At 49.8% G+C, this 16,374-nt stretch overlaps 2 protein-coding genes and 1 pseudogene across 5 annotated transcripts; 2 read left to right on the top strand and 1 right to left on the bottom strand.

The window, feature by feature from the left end:
* Positions 1 to 2,487: 2,487 nt before the first annotated feature.
* LOC123153280 (zinc finger protein ENHYDROUS-like) lies at positions 2,488 to 3,971 on the top strand (annotated as a pseudogene).
* Positions 3,972 to 4,994: 1,023 nt separating this feature from the next.
* LOC123151498 (oxysterol-binding protein-related protein 4C) lies at positions 4,995 to 8,993 on the top strand. 2 transcript variants are annotated; one of them, XM_044571192.1, is made up of 6 exons: positions 4,995 to 5,261; positions 6,533 to 6,718; positions 7,516 to 7,761; positions 7,883 to 7,979; positions 8,087 to 8,487; positions 8,679 to 8,993. In XM_044571192.1, exons 1-6 carry the CDS (start codon positions 5,259 to 5,261, stop codon positions 8,934 to 8,936), a joined length of 1,191 nt encoding a protein of 396 aa, XP_044427127.1. In that variant the 5' UTR covers positions 4,995 to 5,258; the 3' UTR covers positions 8,937 to 8,993. The 2 variants fall into 2 exon arrangements, with proteins under 2 accessions (XP_044427127.1, XP_044427126.1); XM_044571191.1 differs by lacking the exon at positions 4,995 to 5,261 and adding an exon at positions 5,309 to 6,447.
* Positions 8,994 to 9,560: 567 nt separating this feature from the next.
* LOC123151499 (thaumatin-like protein 1b) lies at positions 9,561 to 14,529 on the bottom strand. Of its 3 annotated transcripts, none has more exons than XM_044571193.1 (4): positions 14,097 to 14,529; positions 10,887 to 11,557; positions 10,534 to 10,795; positions 9,561 to 10,311 (listed from the first exon to the last, which is right to left on the bottom strand). In XM_044571193.1, exons 2-4 carry the CDS (start codon positions 11,413 to 11,415, stop codon positions 9,903 to 9,905), a joined length of 1,200 nt encoding a protein of 399 aa, XP_044427128.1. In that variant the 5' UTR covers positions 11,416 to 11,557; positions 14,097 to 14,529; the 3' UTR covers positions 9,561 to 9,902. The 3 variants fall into 3 exon arrangements, with proteins under 3 accessions (XP_044427128.1, XP_044427130.1, XP_044427129.1); XM_044571195.1 differs by lacking the exon at positions 14,097 to 14,529 and adding an exon at positions 11,576 to 13,678 and having other exon boundaries at positions 10,887 to 11,461; XM_044571194.1 differs by lacking the exon at positions 14,097 to 14,529 and having other exon boundaries at positions 10,887 to 13,678.
* Positions 14,530 to 16,374: the final 1,845 nt, after the last annotated feature.

Genomic DNA, 16,374 nt, shown 5'->3' with positions numbered 1-16,374 from the left:
CTCTCTGCAAAAGGCACAACGATCGTTTACAAATATGACTAACGTGTGCAGTCGAATTGATCAGAAACTAAAATTACCAGCAGTCTCATGAACTCCGTAATGACCGGTGTTGTCTCGTAAACCTTTTTCACTGGGTCCCAACGGTGCCGGGCCCTGAGGACGTCACGCTCCTGCGGGACGGTGAACTCCGCCAAGGGGTCTGGGATGCCCAGACTCGCGGCTTCCGCGTCCTCCTTGGCCCATTTGGACCTCTTTCCGCCGTAACCACGGCTTCCGAGGTGGTGGCTCCCAATGTTCCTCTCTTGAAGCCCCTTCATGTACTTAGACTTTTTTTGGCATCTTCGGCCTCGCAAGCCTCCTTGAATATTTGAAACTGCTCTTCCGTGATTGTCGGATTATCCTTTACAATCTCGGAGTAGGGTTCCTTCTTGTCGATGATCCTTGCTTTCACTCGATTTTTCCAGGCGGCCAACGCGTCGCTAAACTTGGTCATGGCGTGTTTGTTTATCTTCTTCATTGCCGGGTCCTCATCTGGATCTTTATAATCCTTCTCATTCCGGCCCGGGAACAAGAATATCTGGTGAAACTTCTTTAGGAGGGAGCTCCTCATATTTTCTATCTTCTGTAGTTTCTCATCGTTGATGGTGGCGGTTGTCCGTACGATGCAGCCTATTTGATTGCCGTAGCATCGACGCGCTTCCTCGGGCGCCGTTGGCTCAAAATTGCCGTCGTCCACCTCCGTGACCACCACTCTAGTAGTCCTGAGTTTGTTAGGAACCCGTTGCCTCTTTGCTTTCGGTTCTACACCGGCTCCGCTCCCCGAGGCAGCGCCGGTCTCAGTCTCAGCGCCGGTCTCGATGCCGGTCTGAGTCTGAGCGCCGGTCTCAGTCTCAGCACCGGTCTGCGTGTCGGTCTCAGTCCCCGATGCCACCGGTGGGCCCAGCAATAACATCGGTTGATCATCGGTAAGGCTAAAAAATTCGTCTGCCGCCCGGTAGGCGTCGTCGCAATCACCAGAACCCTGTCCTTCATCGTTGCTAGCCATGTTTCCTATGATTAAATCTAGTCAATTAATTCTAGACCTAATAAAATGAATAATGACATAAAAAAGGCCTATTGTTTTGCAGGAATGTTGACTCCTTCCTGGTGCGGCAAATCACGGGCACTCGATATGTCCTAGTTTGTAGCACAAGTCATGCCGAAATTCACGGAAAATTTCGGCATGAGCTTTGCTAAAAAGTGGACAAATCGAGAACCTGAAATTTGCCGGAAAAGAAATGAATCAACATTCCGGCAAAACATAGGCCACTAAGCATCATTCCCTGCAAACAGTGTCCAAATATACACGAGCAACCACATGTGCAAACAGTGTAGAAGAAAATTCATTTAACTACTAATAGAACAAAATTCAGTTAACTTTAGTGCTCTATAATGATGAAAGGAAAAAAATTCAGTTAACTACTAATTTCAATCATTTAGGTTATTCATTTAACATCACCTAATTAACCTACTGTACCAATACTACTAGCAGCACTACTAACCTAATTAACCTAGCAAAACTCTAGTGCCCTAACTGAAAAACATCTAATTAACATCTAATTTTTTCTCTAAAATACAGAGAGAGATGAGTGAGGGGGAGGGGTGGGGACTTACAGAGAGGGGAGAGACGATGGCGGGGAGGTGCTCGGTGACGGAGGCAGGGGCGGAGAGGGCGGGTTCGGGCACGGGCAAGGGCGGTCCTGGGCGGGCTCGGGCGGCGGTGAGGTGGAGGGCGCCGATGGTGACGTGGAGGGCGGCCTTGGGCGGCGGCTGTGAGGCTGAGGGCGGCCTCGGGCGGCGGCGGTGAGGCTGAGGGCGGCCTCGGGCGGCGGCGGTGAGGCTGAGGCGGCCTCGGGCGGCGAGGGCGAGGGACAATTTGGGAAAGAATTGGTGGCCGGGGGGCGGGGTGGGGGCAAACCGCTGTTTAAGTGAAATGTAACGGTAGCGCGTTTCCGGAAACGCGCTATAGCTAAGTTAGCTATAGCGCGTTTATTGAAACCCGCTAGTGCTATTCCTTTCTCCTTTTTTCCCTTTTTTCTTTTATTTTTCTTTACATTTTATTTTTTCCCTTTCTCCTTTTTCTATTTCTTTCATTTTCATTTACTTTTCTACTTGTTTTTCACTTTATTTTATTTCCGTTAGCAGCAGCGCTTTACACGTAAGCGCGGTGCAACTAAGGAAATTAGCAGTAGCGCTGGGCCATTATACACGATACTGCTAGGTTGAGCTAGCCATGTGCGCCCAGTTCAAACGTAGCAGCAGCGCTTTTCGCTAGTACGCGCTACTACTAAAGTCATAGTAGTAGCGCGGTTTTATTTACGCGCGCTGCTACTAAGTAGCAGCAGCGTTTGATTTTGTACAGCGCTACTGGTAAATTCTGTGTATAGGCTTTTCCCTAGTAGTGGAATGATGTGAAGTCGACGGCCGATTGAACCACGCTCCAGCGCTATGCAATTTGCGAAGGAAGAAACGGGAGGTAAAAGCACCCCAAGTACCATAACTTGCATGGAATGTGATGATTTAGTCCCAAACTTGCAAAATGCAACTCCACCATACCCCAACTTGCACTAGATGTGATGATTTAGTCCCAAGCCTATCACAACTCGACAAGTGACAGCCAGGTGGCTTGACCGGTCTTCATCCGCACTTTTGCAGGAAACACCCTGCCGTCTTCTTTAATTAACCCACGGTACTGGATGTTAAGGTGCAGCTAACTGCAGGAAACACCTTGTCGGGCCACAGCTGCTGCCGGCGCCCGCGCCGCAGCGGCACGAGGAGCAAGGTAATGATGGTCCGCCCCCTCCCGTTGCTTTCTGGCCCCGTCTCTCTCTATTGCACCAGCTTTTAGCGCTTAACGTTAATCTTTTATTATCTGTGATATGAATCTTGTTGCTGATTTGCTGAGACTCTTATGCTTCATGCAGAGCGGGAGATTGGCGCTGTCGCGCCTGAGCCCGTCGTCCAGTACACGCCGCCGACGCCACTGATGCCGTCCCCGTCCTCGGTCAACGGCGCCAATGTCAGTGCCAGCACCAGCAGCGTCTGGGCCACGTCGTAGAGCCTCCTCGGCAGCATGTTCGCGCCATCTTCCGTGGCCCAGGTGCCGCAGTATCTGGAGCGCGCATTGGCCGCCAAGCCCCGTCGCTGTGCCTCGCGACCGACGCCGTGTCCGCCCAGTTCTCGGCCCCAGCGGCTGACAGGCAGCAACAGCTCCCGGCGCCGTCGGCGCACATGTCCGCCACGACGCTGCTTCAGAAGGCGGCGCGGATGGGCGCCACCTCGTCGAGCTCCTCGTTCCTGCGTGGGCTGGGCCTGGACATCTTGTCGTCGTCGCCGGCGTCGACGTCGTCAGGTCAGCATCAACAGCAGCAGCACCACCACCAGGAGCCCATGCAAATGCAGTTCCCGGAGGGGTCGTTGCAGCAATGGCCGCCGTGGTTGGAGCCCGAGCCAGCTCCGATGATGTCGGCCTGGCTGGGCCTCGGGTTACCATACGACTCTACCGACGGTCCAATGGGGTTGCCGGAGCTCATGATGGGCCAGCCATCACTGTTCAGTGCCAAGCCGGCCACGCTGGACTTCCTGGGGCTCGGGATGAGCCCCACCGGCGCAACGACGAGCAGGGGCCTCCCCGTGTTCATGCAGCCCATGGGCGCGCAGTCGGCATGGCCCGGACCGGCAGCGGCACGGCGGAGACGTTCGGCTCCGGCCGGGGCGCTCAGGCCAAGCCGTTGGAGAGGAACCCGAGCAGCTCGCCGATCCTGTGAAAGGACTGATGGGCAGTAGTAACACATAGCACAACAGCTGTAAAGTGCTGCTTGTGTCTAATTAGCAGCAGCTAGTCGTCAGTCCTTCGCCGTTCTTTTGTTTCTTAGGTTACAATCAAGTACGTAAGTTACTTTGTTTCCTTTAGGCTTCAGCTTAGTAGTACGAACGCCTGCCCTGCCCTGCCCTGAAGCAAAGTTTCTTTTCAAGCTCATTCACAGATCAATCCAGTGAGTATGCCCCAAGCTTAGTATTCACAGATCAGTGTGAGCGATGATAAGCATTTCTTTCACAGGATCGGCGAACTGCTTCGACAAAAGTATGCCCCAAGTGATTTTGGGCCTGCATGCATCGTCACCGGATAGGCACAATAGTCTTCCCCAGCTTGCGATGGTTATGAATGCTGCTAACTTGTGTGGGCGCTAGGTGCATGCATGGGTTGGTGACTCATGCTTTAAGTAGGTTATCCCAGTCATCTTGGTCAGGTGTTGCATACTTTTGTGGAAGTAGTAGTAGTTGGGTGCATGACGAGCTCCATCAATGGTTTATGGCCGGCCTCATCTTTCAGATAATTGTGACATCCTAAATTTCATAGTATTGTGATGAAAATGCTGACTAAAAAGACAACATCCTAATTTCATAGTATTTCAGTTAACTGCACCTTAACATCTAGTACTGTGGGTTAATTAGAGAAGACGACAGGGTGTTTCCTGCAAAAGTGCAGACGAAGACCGGTCAAGCCACCTGGCTGCCACTTGTCAAGCTGTGATAGGCTTAAGATAAATCATCACATCTAGTGCAAGTTAGAGTATGGTAAAGTTGTATTTTGCAAGTTTAAAACTAAATCATCACATTTCATGCAAATTAGGGTACCTGAGGTGCTTTTACCTCAAAAAACAGAGTCCACATCTCAAATTAGGCGGGCAGCCCTGCGCGCTTTACTCGCGATTGCACTGTTCCGGAAAGGCGCAAACGTTTTGGCCCGTGCCGAGAACGGGCAAAGCGTTCACACGCACACGCACACGCACACGCCGACGAGACACGGCGAGGCCGACGTCACCGCGCGCGGCCGTCGCCAGCAACGGCTCAGATAGAGGCCCGTACCTGCCTCTGTCTCTGCCTCTGCCTCAGCCTCAGGGAAGGAAGGCGCGGCCGCAGCGGCGAGCACCGCACGCACGCGGCCTCAAAAGAAGGAGAGCGTGTATAAATAGGCGCGCGAGCCACCGAGCCTCCCGCTAAAAAAAGAGAGGAAGGAGATCAATCCAGCGATCCGCTTGCTTCTTCCCCGCCCGCCCATCGAGGATCCCATTCCAACCCGCCCACGCACCCAGCATACCCAGCTCGAAAACGAGAGGATCGAGGGGTAGCAAATCCGCAACCCGCAGGCCGAGGCCGGGGAGAGGATCGAATCAAGGAGGGCTCGCGTCGGGGATTGGAGCTCACGCGAACCAACCATGGTACGTCCTTTTCTCAATTGGACGTCCTTTCTTTCAGCAAGTTCCGTAATCTCCGCCGGCGGCAGCGCATGGCCGGGCGGCGGCGAGAGCGCGAGATTCTCTCGATCGAAGATTGGGGGGCGGCGCTTCGAGCGTCAGGTCGTGTGGCCTGCGCCCACGTCAGGGTAGCGAATATCGCCCATGCTTTTACCCCTGGGCCCTGGCCCCGCCCGCCGTCCTGGCCTTTTTGTCCCGTCGTGCCATTTCCTTCCCCCCCTTCCGCATTCACCTTTTCACCTCTGCGCTTCCACATGTACTTTTACCGGGCGGTAAAGGTGATTATCCGTTTCCCTTTTGAAAAAACAGAAGAGAAAAAGTCAATAGACGCCGGCAAAACCAATACCGCGGGCAATGATCTTTGATAATAACCTCGTGCGTTTGGTCGCGATGTAACAGACGGCTAGAGGAGAGGAGAGCCACCTTTCCTTTTCTTTGTGGCGAAGAAAGAGGAAGAGGCACCCACGAAATGGGGATCCGGCTTGCCTGCTCCTTCGCCATGCTTCCATCCATACTCCCACTTCATCCTACGGCTGTCTTTTTTTCCTTTTTCTTTCTAATCTAATCATCTATCACTGATTTTAAGGGGATGGGGTCGGGCCTTATCTTGTTCCAATTAAATCATGCCACCTATGCGGGAGTACGGATGGGAGCACGTTGGGGAAGCATGCAAGTCTCGTCCACGAAATGGAGTCCCCGTCCCGTCCCGTCTCCTTTTCATAGCCGCGTCGGGGGCGTGCACTCCCATGTAAACGCAACGCCAAGACACACACACACACACATAGCACCAGCTTTCGGCTGGCCGGCCAGTAGCAGCGGCAGCATCTTCAGCCGGCACTGACCTTTTCTTTTCTCCACTTTGTTTAGCACCAGTAGTATCTACTATAAAGCACAAACACACACCTAAGCTACTACATATTCGACGGCAGATGGACACATGAGAGGGAGGGGAAACCATCTCCCAGAGCCAGCCTGACAAGTGACAACCACACGGGTTTGATTTCGGTTCCTTCCCTCCCGTTCATCGGTCAACACGATTGGGCCGGACTTTTCTTGGAGCCTCCCCCTCCAAGGAAACGAAACCTGAATGCAACAAGCAAGAGCCTACATGGGGCGACGGCGGCGACGACGAGCGATCCGCCATGTCTCGGTTGCTGCTGCTATTCAGTTAGCACTTGAGCGTCATAATTGGAGCCCACATGTATCTGACTGTGTTTGTAATTGATTGGATGCAGGTTGAATCGGAGGTCGACGCATCGGCGGCAGAGACCGCCACGGCCAGGGCCTCGGCGGCGGTGCTCACCGCGCCGCTGTCGCTGGAAGGGGGCCTCGCGGCGGAGCTCCAGCCGGCCAACCTTGTGCAGCGGGTGCTCAGCCTCTTCGGGAACGTCAGGCCGGGCGCCGATCTCTCGCACTTCCAGGTAAAAACAAAGCAAGCACCACTACTGCTCACTCTCATGTGTGTATTGATCCTACAAAATCAACCATCCAAGGCACATGCATGTGATGTGAGACTCCGATCTCGAGAGCCAAATTTGAATTCACTTGCTAGTTTACTTACTCCAAGATTAGGGGCACTAGGCACTACCCTGAATCCGGCATAATTCAGGGGGCTGGGTACTGTACTATAATAATCACTTAATCAGGGCTGGTTGATTGGAGTAGGTGGGGTTCAGCTAGGCAACAAAAACAAGTTCAACGAATTCGCGCGGATTTGAAACAAACCAAATGGGGCCCCAAAGCTTGGACCTCTACATGATTAAACATGGAAGCTTCTCTTATGGTTTAAGAATTGGAGTGATTGAGTCATGTCACTTTATGTGCCAAGATAAGCTTATTAGGGGTTAGTTAGTGGTGTGGAGATCACTCCTACTAATGATTTGGTTAGTCCTTTTCCAGGGACACTAAATCGTCGGTTAGCTCCCAGATTAAATTCATGAAAGTCTGATGGGTGTACTTCACAATTCTTATGATTTTGTAAGAAAGTTTTCTACAATTTAAATGTGCCACATGTTGTTTTATTATCTTATTCTTTATTCGTTGAACACTACTCTTTTGTATGATTTATTTGAAAATTAATAAAAAAATACACATCGGAGTCCTGCTGCTTCCCTAAAAGAAAAGATCTATGTTCACTGTCGCCGCATTACTATTTCACGCAAGGTTTTGAGCACACTACTTCACTGATGAAATGACTGACGAGCCTGATCATTTCCAGCTGCCTGCTACGTTCAACCTGCCAAAATCGCAGCTCCAGTTGTACGGAGAAATAGTCTACTGCGACGGAGACGACTACCTGAGCAGATGCGGCAAAGGCAAGGACAGCCTCGAGCGCTTTACGGCGGTCGTCGCATGGAGCATCTCGACGACGAGGCCGCCCATCTTCGGTTTCGCTCCTTACAACCCGGTCCTCGGAGAGACGCACCATGTCTCCAGAGGGTCACTCCATGTCCTTCTTGAGCAGGCAACCCAACTTGTCAAAAATTACTCATTTTCTGAAAAACACATACTCTTTCTCAACAACGTGAATGATCACATGGCACTACTTTTCAAAAAAAATGGTCATATGACATTAACATTTTCAGGTGTGTCATAAACCCCCGGTCTCTGCACTTCACGCTACCGATGATGGCGGGAACGTGGAGCTTGTCTGGAGTCAACACCCAGTGCCGAAATTTAATGGTAGGCCACCAGATCAACGATTTCCAAGCTTCAGCATAACGTTGCTATTCAAGCAAGGATGCAAACTTATCTAAACTCCTGTACCCCTTTCACTTGCTTCACTGAAGGTGCTAGCATAGAGGCAACGGTGCACGGCAAGAGGCAAGTCAGGCTTCCAAAGTTCAACGAGACATACGAGATGGGCTGTCCAAACCTTCTCATCAGGCTGCTTCCTGGGCCCTCCGTCGAGTGGTCTGGCACCGTCAGGATCGTCTGCAAGGACTCCGGGCTCGAGGCAGAATTGAGCTACCACAGAAGCAACTCCTTCATGGGAATGGGAGGTGACGGGAGGTGCGTCAAGGGCAAGGTGTTCCGTTCATCGAACCCGCAGGACGCCGTCTTCGAGATCGATGGCTACTGGGACAGGACTGTTTCGCTCAAGGATGTCGAGAGTGGGGAGGTCTTGGTTCTCTACGACGCGAACCTCTCCATCGCGAACCTCATCACACCGGAGGTTAAAGACGAAGAGGTGAAATTCTAGCAACTCAGAAGAAAATAGATTGCATTGTCTTGTTTATTCAAAAAAATAAAACATTTCACACTGTCTGTAGTTGTGATCACTGATGGTATGGCATGTCAGTACACTTTCAGTTCAGCATGGCTGAAACTTGCAAAGCAGCACAGGGGTAGTATTCATGAATGATGGTGATAATTTGGCAGGGCTTGTCATCTACCGAGTCGGCGGTCGTCTGGAGCGAAGTCAGCGAGGCTATCCTGGCGAAGGACTGGGAGAAGGCTAGCGAGGCGAAGCGGAAAGTCGAGGGCACGGCCAGGAGCCTTGAGAAGGAGAGGAGTGAGAAGGGAGAGGTGTGGATGCCCAAGCACTTCTCATTGTCCCAGGACAAGGATGGGAACTGGGACTGCTGTCCATTAGAGAAATCAGTGCGTCCAGCTCCTATCATTGTACCTTCTTCATGAAACTACATTACATGTAACAATGTTAATTTATATAATAAAGCTGACCATTCTTTTTTACATACTCTTCTTTGGATTGTTGGATTTCCATTGATTCTTCAGAGGATATATCCTTATGATTTCTTTCCCTATAAGAGCCCTTCGGATCATAGAATTGTGGTTGCTGGATTTTGGTCAGGCCAGCTATCCTGTGACCGCTATTCCATAGGAAATACAGTATGACATGAGCTCAAGTCTCATTCAGTCTTTCATATGAGATGTCCAATACATTTTGTCTGTGTCTCTTTCTACTCTCCCCATTTCTCTGAAATTCCTGTGTTATTTTCTAGTCATCCATTCGTATGCATCATTGCAAAAATTCTTGTGCTTCAAGTCATGCACGAATCCATAAGTCATCACATTCCAGTTATGCATTATTTTCTATTTCTCACATTTTCAGTTTTCTGCTATCCAAAGAGTCCCTTAGTTGCTTTTTTTTTCTTCTTTTCTTATCCTCAGATTTCTTGGGATGGGAAATTTCTCTCAAGAATTAGATAGGGCTATTCAATTCAAACTACCTTATAATACTACAGAAAAGGAGAAGATTTATCACCCGGCAGTGCTAAAGTTCCTGAAAGCTATGAATCGTAAAAACAGAGCATACTTTTCCTTATTAATAATGGAATTAATTAGTATACAATTTGTACTAGTAGATTTCATTGTTGGCCTGCATGAAAGAAGCCAATATTTACATCTCCCCAAATTTGCACCACCAGTACTATCTAGTTACTGAATACAGGAGGGTTTCAAGGTTTCAAGTCGCAACTACTGTGAATCTGTCAGAAACTCCTACAAGATCTCTGCTTGGATATGTACTCTGCTTCGAGCCTCTTCTTTCTTCCGCGCCTAAGATCACCCAATCCCTCAAGTATTCGAAAGCTCGAAGGCCGGCTCGACATGAAACACTGGCTGGCCTTTCATGGAGAATGATCATTTAAAGAACACGAGCGCTGCAGGTATCAGAAACCACAGCTGACCGTATCGCGTGCTCGCCGACGACGGGGTCATCCCCGGCTGGTAGGCGCTTCTCACGCCATTGTCGTCGCCCATCAGGGGCGGCTGGAAGGCACTTCCGACGCCATTGCTGCTAGCCAAGGGTGTCTCGTAGGTGCTTCCGATGCCATTGTTGCCAGTCGGAGGTGTCTGGTAGGCACTTCCAACGCCATTGTTGTCTGTTGGAGGTGGCTGGTAGGCACTTCCAACGCCACTGTTACCTGCAGGGGTTGGCTGGTAGATGCTTCCAGCCCCGCTGTTGCCTGTCGGGGGCGGCACGTAGGTGCTTCCGGCACCATTGTTGTCAGCAGGAGGAGCATTGTTGGCATCAGCAGGCATGTTCAACCTGTGTGAACCATGGGTTATCCATCAAATTTACAGTATTTCAAAGCACACAATTTCAGCTGTACATATCTGTCGAACTTTGGCACGTGTGAGTTACTCAGTTCTTGGTTCGTCAGAAATTCGGAAGCACATTTCAGCCATCACAGTTAATTACTGGCTGCAAATTGCAATACATTTTATTGAAGTGAATGAAAAAGAACTGAAGAAGAGCTTGATTGATTACCCAGCTGGAGGGAGGCAGAAGGCGATGGTGTAGTCGACGGCGTTGCAGGTGAAGAGGCTGCTGCCGTCGTCGTAGGCGTAGCTGTAGGCCCGCGGGCACGCCGACTTGAAGACGGAGGAGTAGGCCGTCGGGCTGCACGTGTCCGGCGTCGCGTAGGCGCCGCTGCAGCAGTACTTGTCCTGCGTGAACGCCTCGCACGCGCTCTGGCATGCCACCGGGCCGCCGCCATTGCCGCCGGCCACCTGCAGCTCCTTGGGACATGCTGCAGTAACATGATTGTCGTTTACGTGTCAGAGCATACAATTCTGCAGAGCTGTTTCATACTCCATTATGCTACAGTATATGCCACGTACAGAGGTTGAGGTCGGCGGCGCAGCCGGTGGCATTGCAGCTGCCCTGCCGCGCGCGCGGGACGGCGACGACGGGCAGGTTGTACCCGTCGACGAGGCTCACGTCATAGAAGTCCTGGTCGGCGGGGCCGCCCTTCCCCAGCGTGATCTCGAAGAGCGTCGCTGGCGGCTTCCCGCCCGTGCCGCCGCACTCCATGTGCCCACCACCGCAGTCGCCGGTCTGGCACGCGACCGCGCCGGCGGCCGCGCCCGAGCCGTCCGTGCTGAAGTTGCACCCCGTGCGCGCCCATATCCGGCCGGACCAACCGGCCGGCGCCGGGATCCGCACGGTCTGCCCCGGGTCGAGCCTGAACCCCGTCGTGGGCAGCTGCGGCGTGCCCGCGCCGGCCATCGTCCCCGGCCAGATGGTGTGGGTGCAGTAGTTGGATATGGTGAAGCTGCAGCTCGCCGTCGAGACGCTGCACCACTGGGCAGCTAGAACCAACAGAACAAGGAGCAGGCATGGCGCGCCGCGATTTCTTGGTGCCTCCATGGTCTTGAGCTCTTCTTGATTTCCTTGTCACTTGTTGCATGCAATCCTGTTCTTCATCAAATATATAATGGTGTGCAGGGTTCAGAAAATGGAGTGAGTTGCTTGGTGAGATTGCTTTAGCATTTCCCATGGATGGGGTGGCCTAAGAGAGAAGAAATACCTTTGTAAGAATCCAAGTGACACGCACAAGTGAAAATGCTGCTAGGAGCCTATAAAAGAACATTCGTAGGCGTGTATGCCTTAATTTCACACAAGGTAACTTCATTTGTCCGTCTAAACCAATCCTCATTTTCCATATAATGATCACCATAACCAAAAGTGCATTGAGTCAGTGTCCTGTACATGTATGTCCCGTGCTCTATCTACCCACTTCCACGAGGCATCAGGCTATGATATGACCATTCCAGTCCACATTGACCAATCTCAAATAAAGTAAATTTTTGAAGGGGACCATTCTCAAATTAGAGCATTCAACTGTCCCATTTCTGGCACAACCTATTAGAGTATGTTCTCTGACATTGCTTTCAGGGGATGTAAACTGCAAACTTGGCTTTGCGGCAGTAAGAGGAAGTACAAGATAGCAAGAAAGACATAACCTTCTCTTAGTATCATTATGTTAGAAAAAACTGGCATTGGATAGAAGATAGAGGATAGAGGCTTCTGCCTACCTTCTTTTTTGTTTGTGTTTTGTACATATTGTAAACTCTTTTCAGTTCATTAATAGAAAATTACCGTAGAACTAGACGGTTGGTCCCTAAAAAAAGGCATCAATTTCTCACATCCATGGTACAGATTCTACTTAGAACAACTAAATCTCTTAGGTAGTATTTAAAGAGATGCCAGGTGCTACCTTCGCAGATCCAGAGAACAAAAATGCCACCTTACCCATCAGTTCAGATAAAGCATAGCTTCCAAGTGGGTATCACAACAAGAATAACCATCCATGCATAACTACTTTATGCTTCAAACAGCCTATGCTGCAGCTTATCAGCATCTGTGTCACAATACAAGTAGTAGCTGTTTGAAAGTGCCAGTTCGTAGTATAACTTTGTAAGGAAAGCATACTTCCGTGAATGCAAAATTCACGATTCACATGCAAACCACGGGTAAATAGCAAAAAACTACGACAATTACGGTTAGGGTTTCAAAAAACTACCTACTTATTCTTTTTCGTCGATACCTATCGTTTTGTTTAGTTTTTCGCAGAAAACACTCGTAATCAATTGGGCTCAAATTGAACCCGATTATGACATGGGTGGACAGCTGTCAGGGCCAAATGTTACATTTGACCGTTAAAATAGACGTAGTGTGTGTTGACCGTTCATTAAGTTAGAAGTAGCAACATAGCCACAAAAGGAAATCAAAAATTGCTGCCATTTGCAAATACAAATATTAATTAGCTGGCACAATGGGTACACTGCTGACTGATGATTAACATGCAAGAAGTTGAAAGAAAACTAACTTGGATGAATCATGGATGGATCTTGTCGGGTAAGGCCACATGGATGATAAGATCGGGTTGCGTTATATCATGTAATATTTATGTACGGACTTCCAATGAGTAACACCTAGCAAGGTCTTTTCCGAATGTCCCCATCAAAATAGGAGACCTTCTTCATCATTATTGAGCCAAACTTGAAAGGTATATTCATGGTTTGTGTGCAATGTGACCTAGTAATGAAGTCTTTGTTGATGGAAAAGCCAAACTTTTGTAGTACAGGTGTTCTTGCAAAGCAAGGATGTACCGCAAAAAATAATACCAAAACATAATTTGCGAGAAATAGTATGTTATCAAAAGGAAAGAAATAGGTGTGCTATTGGAAGGGGCGAAGTATCAAGTGAAAACTCTGATTCGATGAAAATCTGGAAACTTGCGACCCGAGCTGTTGGATCTCTTTAACTGATGGCACAGATGAGAAGTGGGCTCGCTAACCAGCCACTTATGCTACTTTTCAAATAACCCCCTGTCTTGCCCACGGGGTAGGATATTCCTTCCCACAATTTCTTTCTTATCTCGCCTTATCCATGGCTGCTCCCTACCGCGAAGACATGGCGCTGCCGCCGTCCCCCACCGCGATGACCGACGACGGGGCCTCCCCCTACGGCGGAGCCGAGCCATTCCCCACCGCGACAACAGACGATGGGGCTGCCCCCACCGCGACGCCCGATGGCGCTGCCATCCCCCACCGCGACGACCTACGACGCTGCCGTCCACCATGGCGCTGCCGCCGGGTGGATGCTACGAAGGTATCAGGCCATAGCCAGCGGGGCTACCAACGGCGCCAATGTAGGCGTCCACCTCGCCGAAGCTCCCCTGTGAGGAATGGGCTGTTGCTCCTTCCAACCAAATTTAGCAGATTTGTTGTGCGAGCTTGTGATGTAGAGACGAAAAATCTGAATGCAATTTTGATATTGTGAGGTGTTATCACTCAGCGTGAAAGCATTGTTGATTATCTTTATTTAGTCTGAACGGTGCTCCAATGATGTAATCTGAGAATTTGTACAAGACAAAATTTTCTGAATACAAGCAAGTGTGTGTTGGATGGAAGTTTACACATAAGTCAGTGCAAGGGTGTATGTTGGGCGAGCAGGAGTCACAGCAGCTGACGAAACAACAAACAAGAAAGCTCGATCCAGATGCTTCAGAAGTACGGAGTACAATTGAAGAAGGACAACTTTACCTTGATTCAGTTAGTGCTAGCTGAACCATCAGGTGGAGGGCTATGAGGATGTTGTGGCAATAAGACTATGACGCCATACAAGTACAATTAGTACATGAAGCAGATGCCGCTGTACTATGTTGCTTACTTGTGCAGGGCTAAGAAGAGGTTGAGGCATGGTAGGGGACGGAGGTGCAGCAAGATCTTGGAGAGGCAGCGTCGATGCATCTTCTAAAGGGCGACTCAAAACCAGCAGAGGGGCAGGGATCATGGCCGGCGGAGGGAAATAGTTCAGGACCGGCGGAGGGCTCTTCGTCGCGGGCGGAGGGAGACAGTTTATGGTCGCCGGCATGGCCAGCGTAGGGCAAGTCTCCATCCCGTTGATGAGATTGAAGACGAATCGATCATAGTCGAAACGTCAAGGAGCTGGTGCGTAAAAGAAGGGGTTATTTGTTAATTCGTGTTTAAGTGGCTGGTGGTGGTTCCACCTAAGATCTGTGTCGCTCCTTATTGATCCGATGGCCCATGTGATGAGTTTCCAGATTTTCATCAAATGAGCGTTTTCACTTGATACTTCGCCATTGGAAGGACATGAATATAAACAAATAGTTTAATTGTTATCCAAAAATGTGTTATGCTTATGCATAAGAGATGATTTATGAACCAAGTATGAGCATTATTTGTCATGCAGATATTATGGCATTGCAAACAAAATGTAGCAACAATTTGTTTGCAAATACGAGCGTGTTTAAAAGAATAGTAGAACGATAATTTGCCTAATATAGCAAGACTTTCCTCTTTGTCATCATGCATGGCACCTTTCATCCAAATGTAGCAATACTATATTTGTAAAGTAACAAGTATTCCTAATTTGTCCAAAAGTAGACCTGTGCAGTTCTTACCAAATCATCAACTATTTGACTCCGCATCAGTTCTGCTACATTCAGATTAGTACTAAATAGGAAAGATTAGCCCATGTCTTGTTGAAGAACATATTGTGCGATTACAGAAGTCCTATGGTAGGGTGAGATTGAACAGCTCGGTCGTTTGGCCGAGGGCATATAGACCTCTTGTGTCCTGGCACTTTGGGCACTACGAATGAAAACCCTCGAAGCATACTTAAGAGAAATGCATGCATGACGATTGGCGTCAGGGGATTACCAGTGAAAGGTGGGCTACAAACTATAAGAGATTGATGAGGATTTCACTTACCTAGTTCTCCATGAGAAAACCTAATAGGGAAGAGGTGGGTCAATAGCAAGCAATGCTAGCGATAGTCGGTGCCGATAGGATACAACGAGGGGCAGAAGCGAAAGGCAGTGGCGTTTGTCGGCGACTGCAGCCTGCGGCGACAATCGACCACGAGGGGCATCGAGTTGAGGGATCCGGGCGGAGTTGTGAATGAGGAGGTGCGTCTAGCAAGGTGCAGTGCGAGTGAGGAAGAAGGGGAGTGGGGTTTTTCGAAGGTGGTGGGACTTTACGTATGTTGTGGGCCCACATGTCAGCCAACGTATGGCGTGTACTTATAGGACTCAATTGTGTAACATAATTTCACCTTCTTCCTTCTTGCTCCATGGCGGGGTTTTAAAGTTGCACGAACTCCCACACATAAGAGACTCGCCCTTTGGCTGACTCTAGCTGGCCGCTTGTCACCTTTGAAACCACCTCCTTAATTGCACGTGTGTTGGGCTGGTGGCCTATAAATGGAGCACTTGGTGGAGCACTTAGTCGATCCACCGCCATATGCCTCTCCAATCGACTATTCACTTCTATACTGATGGCACACCCAATTGAACACCCCCCTCATCTTCAATTTTGGGGATGACGATTAGGATGAACAACCAACGGATGATTCCACTAACTTGTGGGAAAAGAGGGACCATGCCATGGAGGAGGCTGCACAGATGGACCTGGCCATGGAGGAGCTTGACCATATATTAGCAGAGGTGGAGGAGCAGATTTTGGTTCCCGTGCCCGGGGTGTCAACGAAGAGGGATGGTTGGCCTGGCACGACAACATCGATGAGTATTTCCACGCCATGCATGACAACCACACTGCATTACACACATTCTGCCACGGTGTTAGATATGGTCATGTAGTTGACCATGGGCAAGGCCTTGGTGGTGGCCCTGTAGTTGGCCTTCGCGGTGGCCATGGTCATGGCGTCTCTCGTGGCCATGGACATGATAGGTCCAAGAGTCGTGTCACCGCAGCCATACCTTTAGTTATAGTTAGTTTGAGCCATTCTATGAATGTGTGTCAACGCGCGATGTTCATCTGATTTTTTTTATTTTGTCAT

The sequence above is a fragment of the Triticum aestivum genome, chromosome 7A (genome assembly GCF_018294505.1).
Source record: "Triticum aestivum cultivar Chinese Spring chromosome 7A, IWGSC CS RefSeq v2.1, whole genome shotgun sequence".
Classification (NCBI taxonomy): Eukaryota; Viridiplantae; Streptophyta; class Magnoliopsida; order Poales; family Poaceae; genus Triticum; species Triticum aestivum.
This window is presented reverse-complemented; position numbering and strand designations above follow the sequence as displayed.

Excerpts from the sequence above, each read along its gene's own strand:
- LOC123151499 (XM_044571193.1), bottom strand. The coding sequence starts at position 11,415 with ATGGAGGCACCAAGAAATCGCGGCGCGCCATGCCTGCTCCTTGTTCTG. Across the intron at positions 10,796-10,886 it reads CGCCGCCGACCTCAACCTCT|CATGTCCCAAGGAGCTGCAG; the intron begins GTACGTGGCATA and ends ATGTTACTGCAG. Across the intron at positions 10,312-10,533 it reads TTCTGCCTCCCTCCAGCTGG|GTTGAACATGCCTGCTGATG; the intron begins GTAATCAATCAA and ends TGGTTCACACAG.
- LOC123151498 (XM_044571191.1), top strand. The coding sequence starts at position 6,385 with ATGCAACAAGCAAGAGCCTACATGGGGCGACGGCGGCGACGACGAGCG. Across the intron at positions 6,719-7,515 it reads CCGATCTCTCGCACTTCCAG|CTGCCTGCTACGTTCAACCT; the intron begins GTAAAAACAAAG and ends GATCATTTCCAG. Across the intron at positions 8,488-8,678 it reads CGGAGGTTAAAGACGAAGAG|GGCTTGTCATCTACCGAGTC; the intron begins GTGAAATTCTAG and ends ATAATTTGGCAG.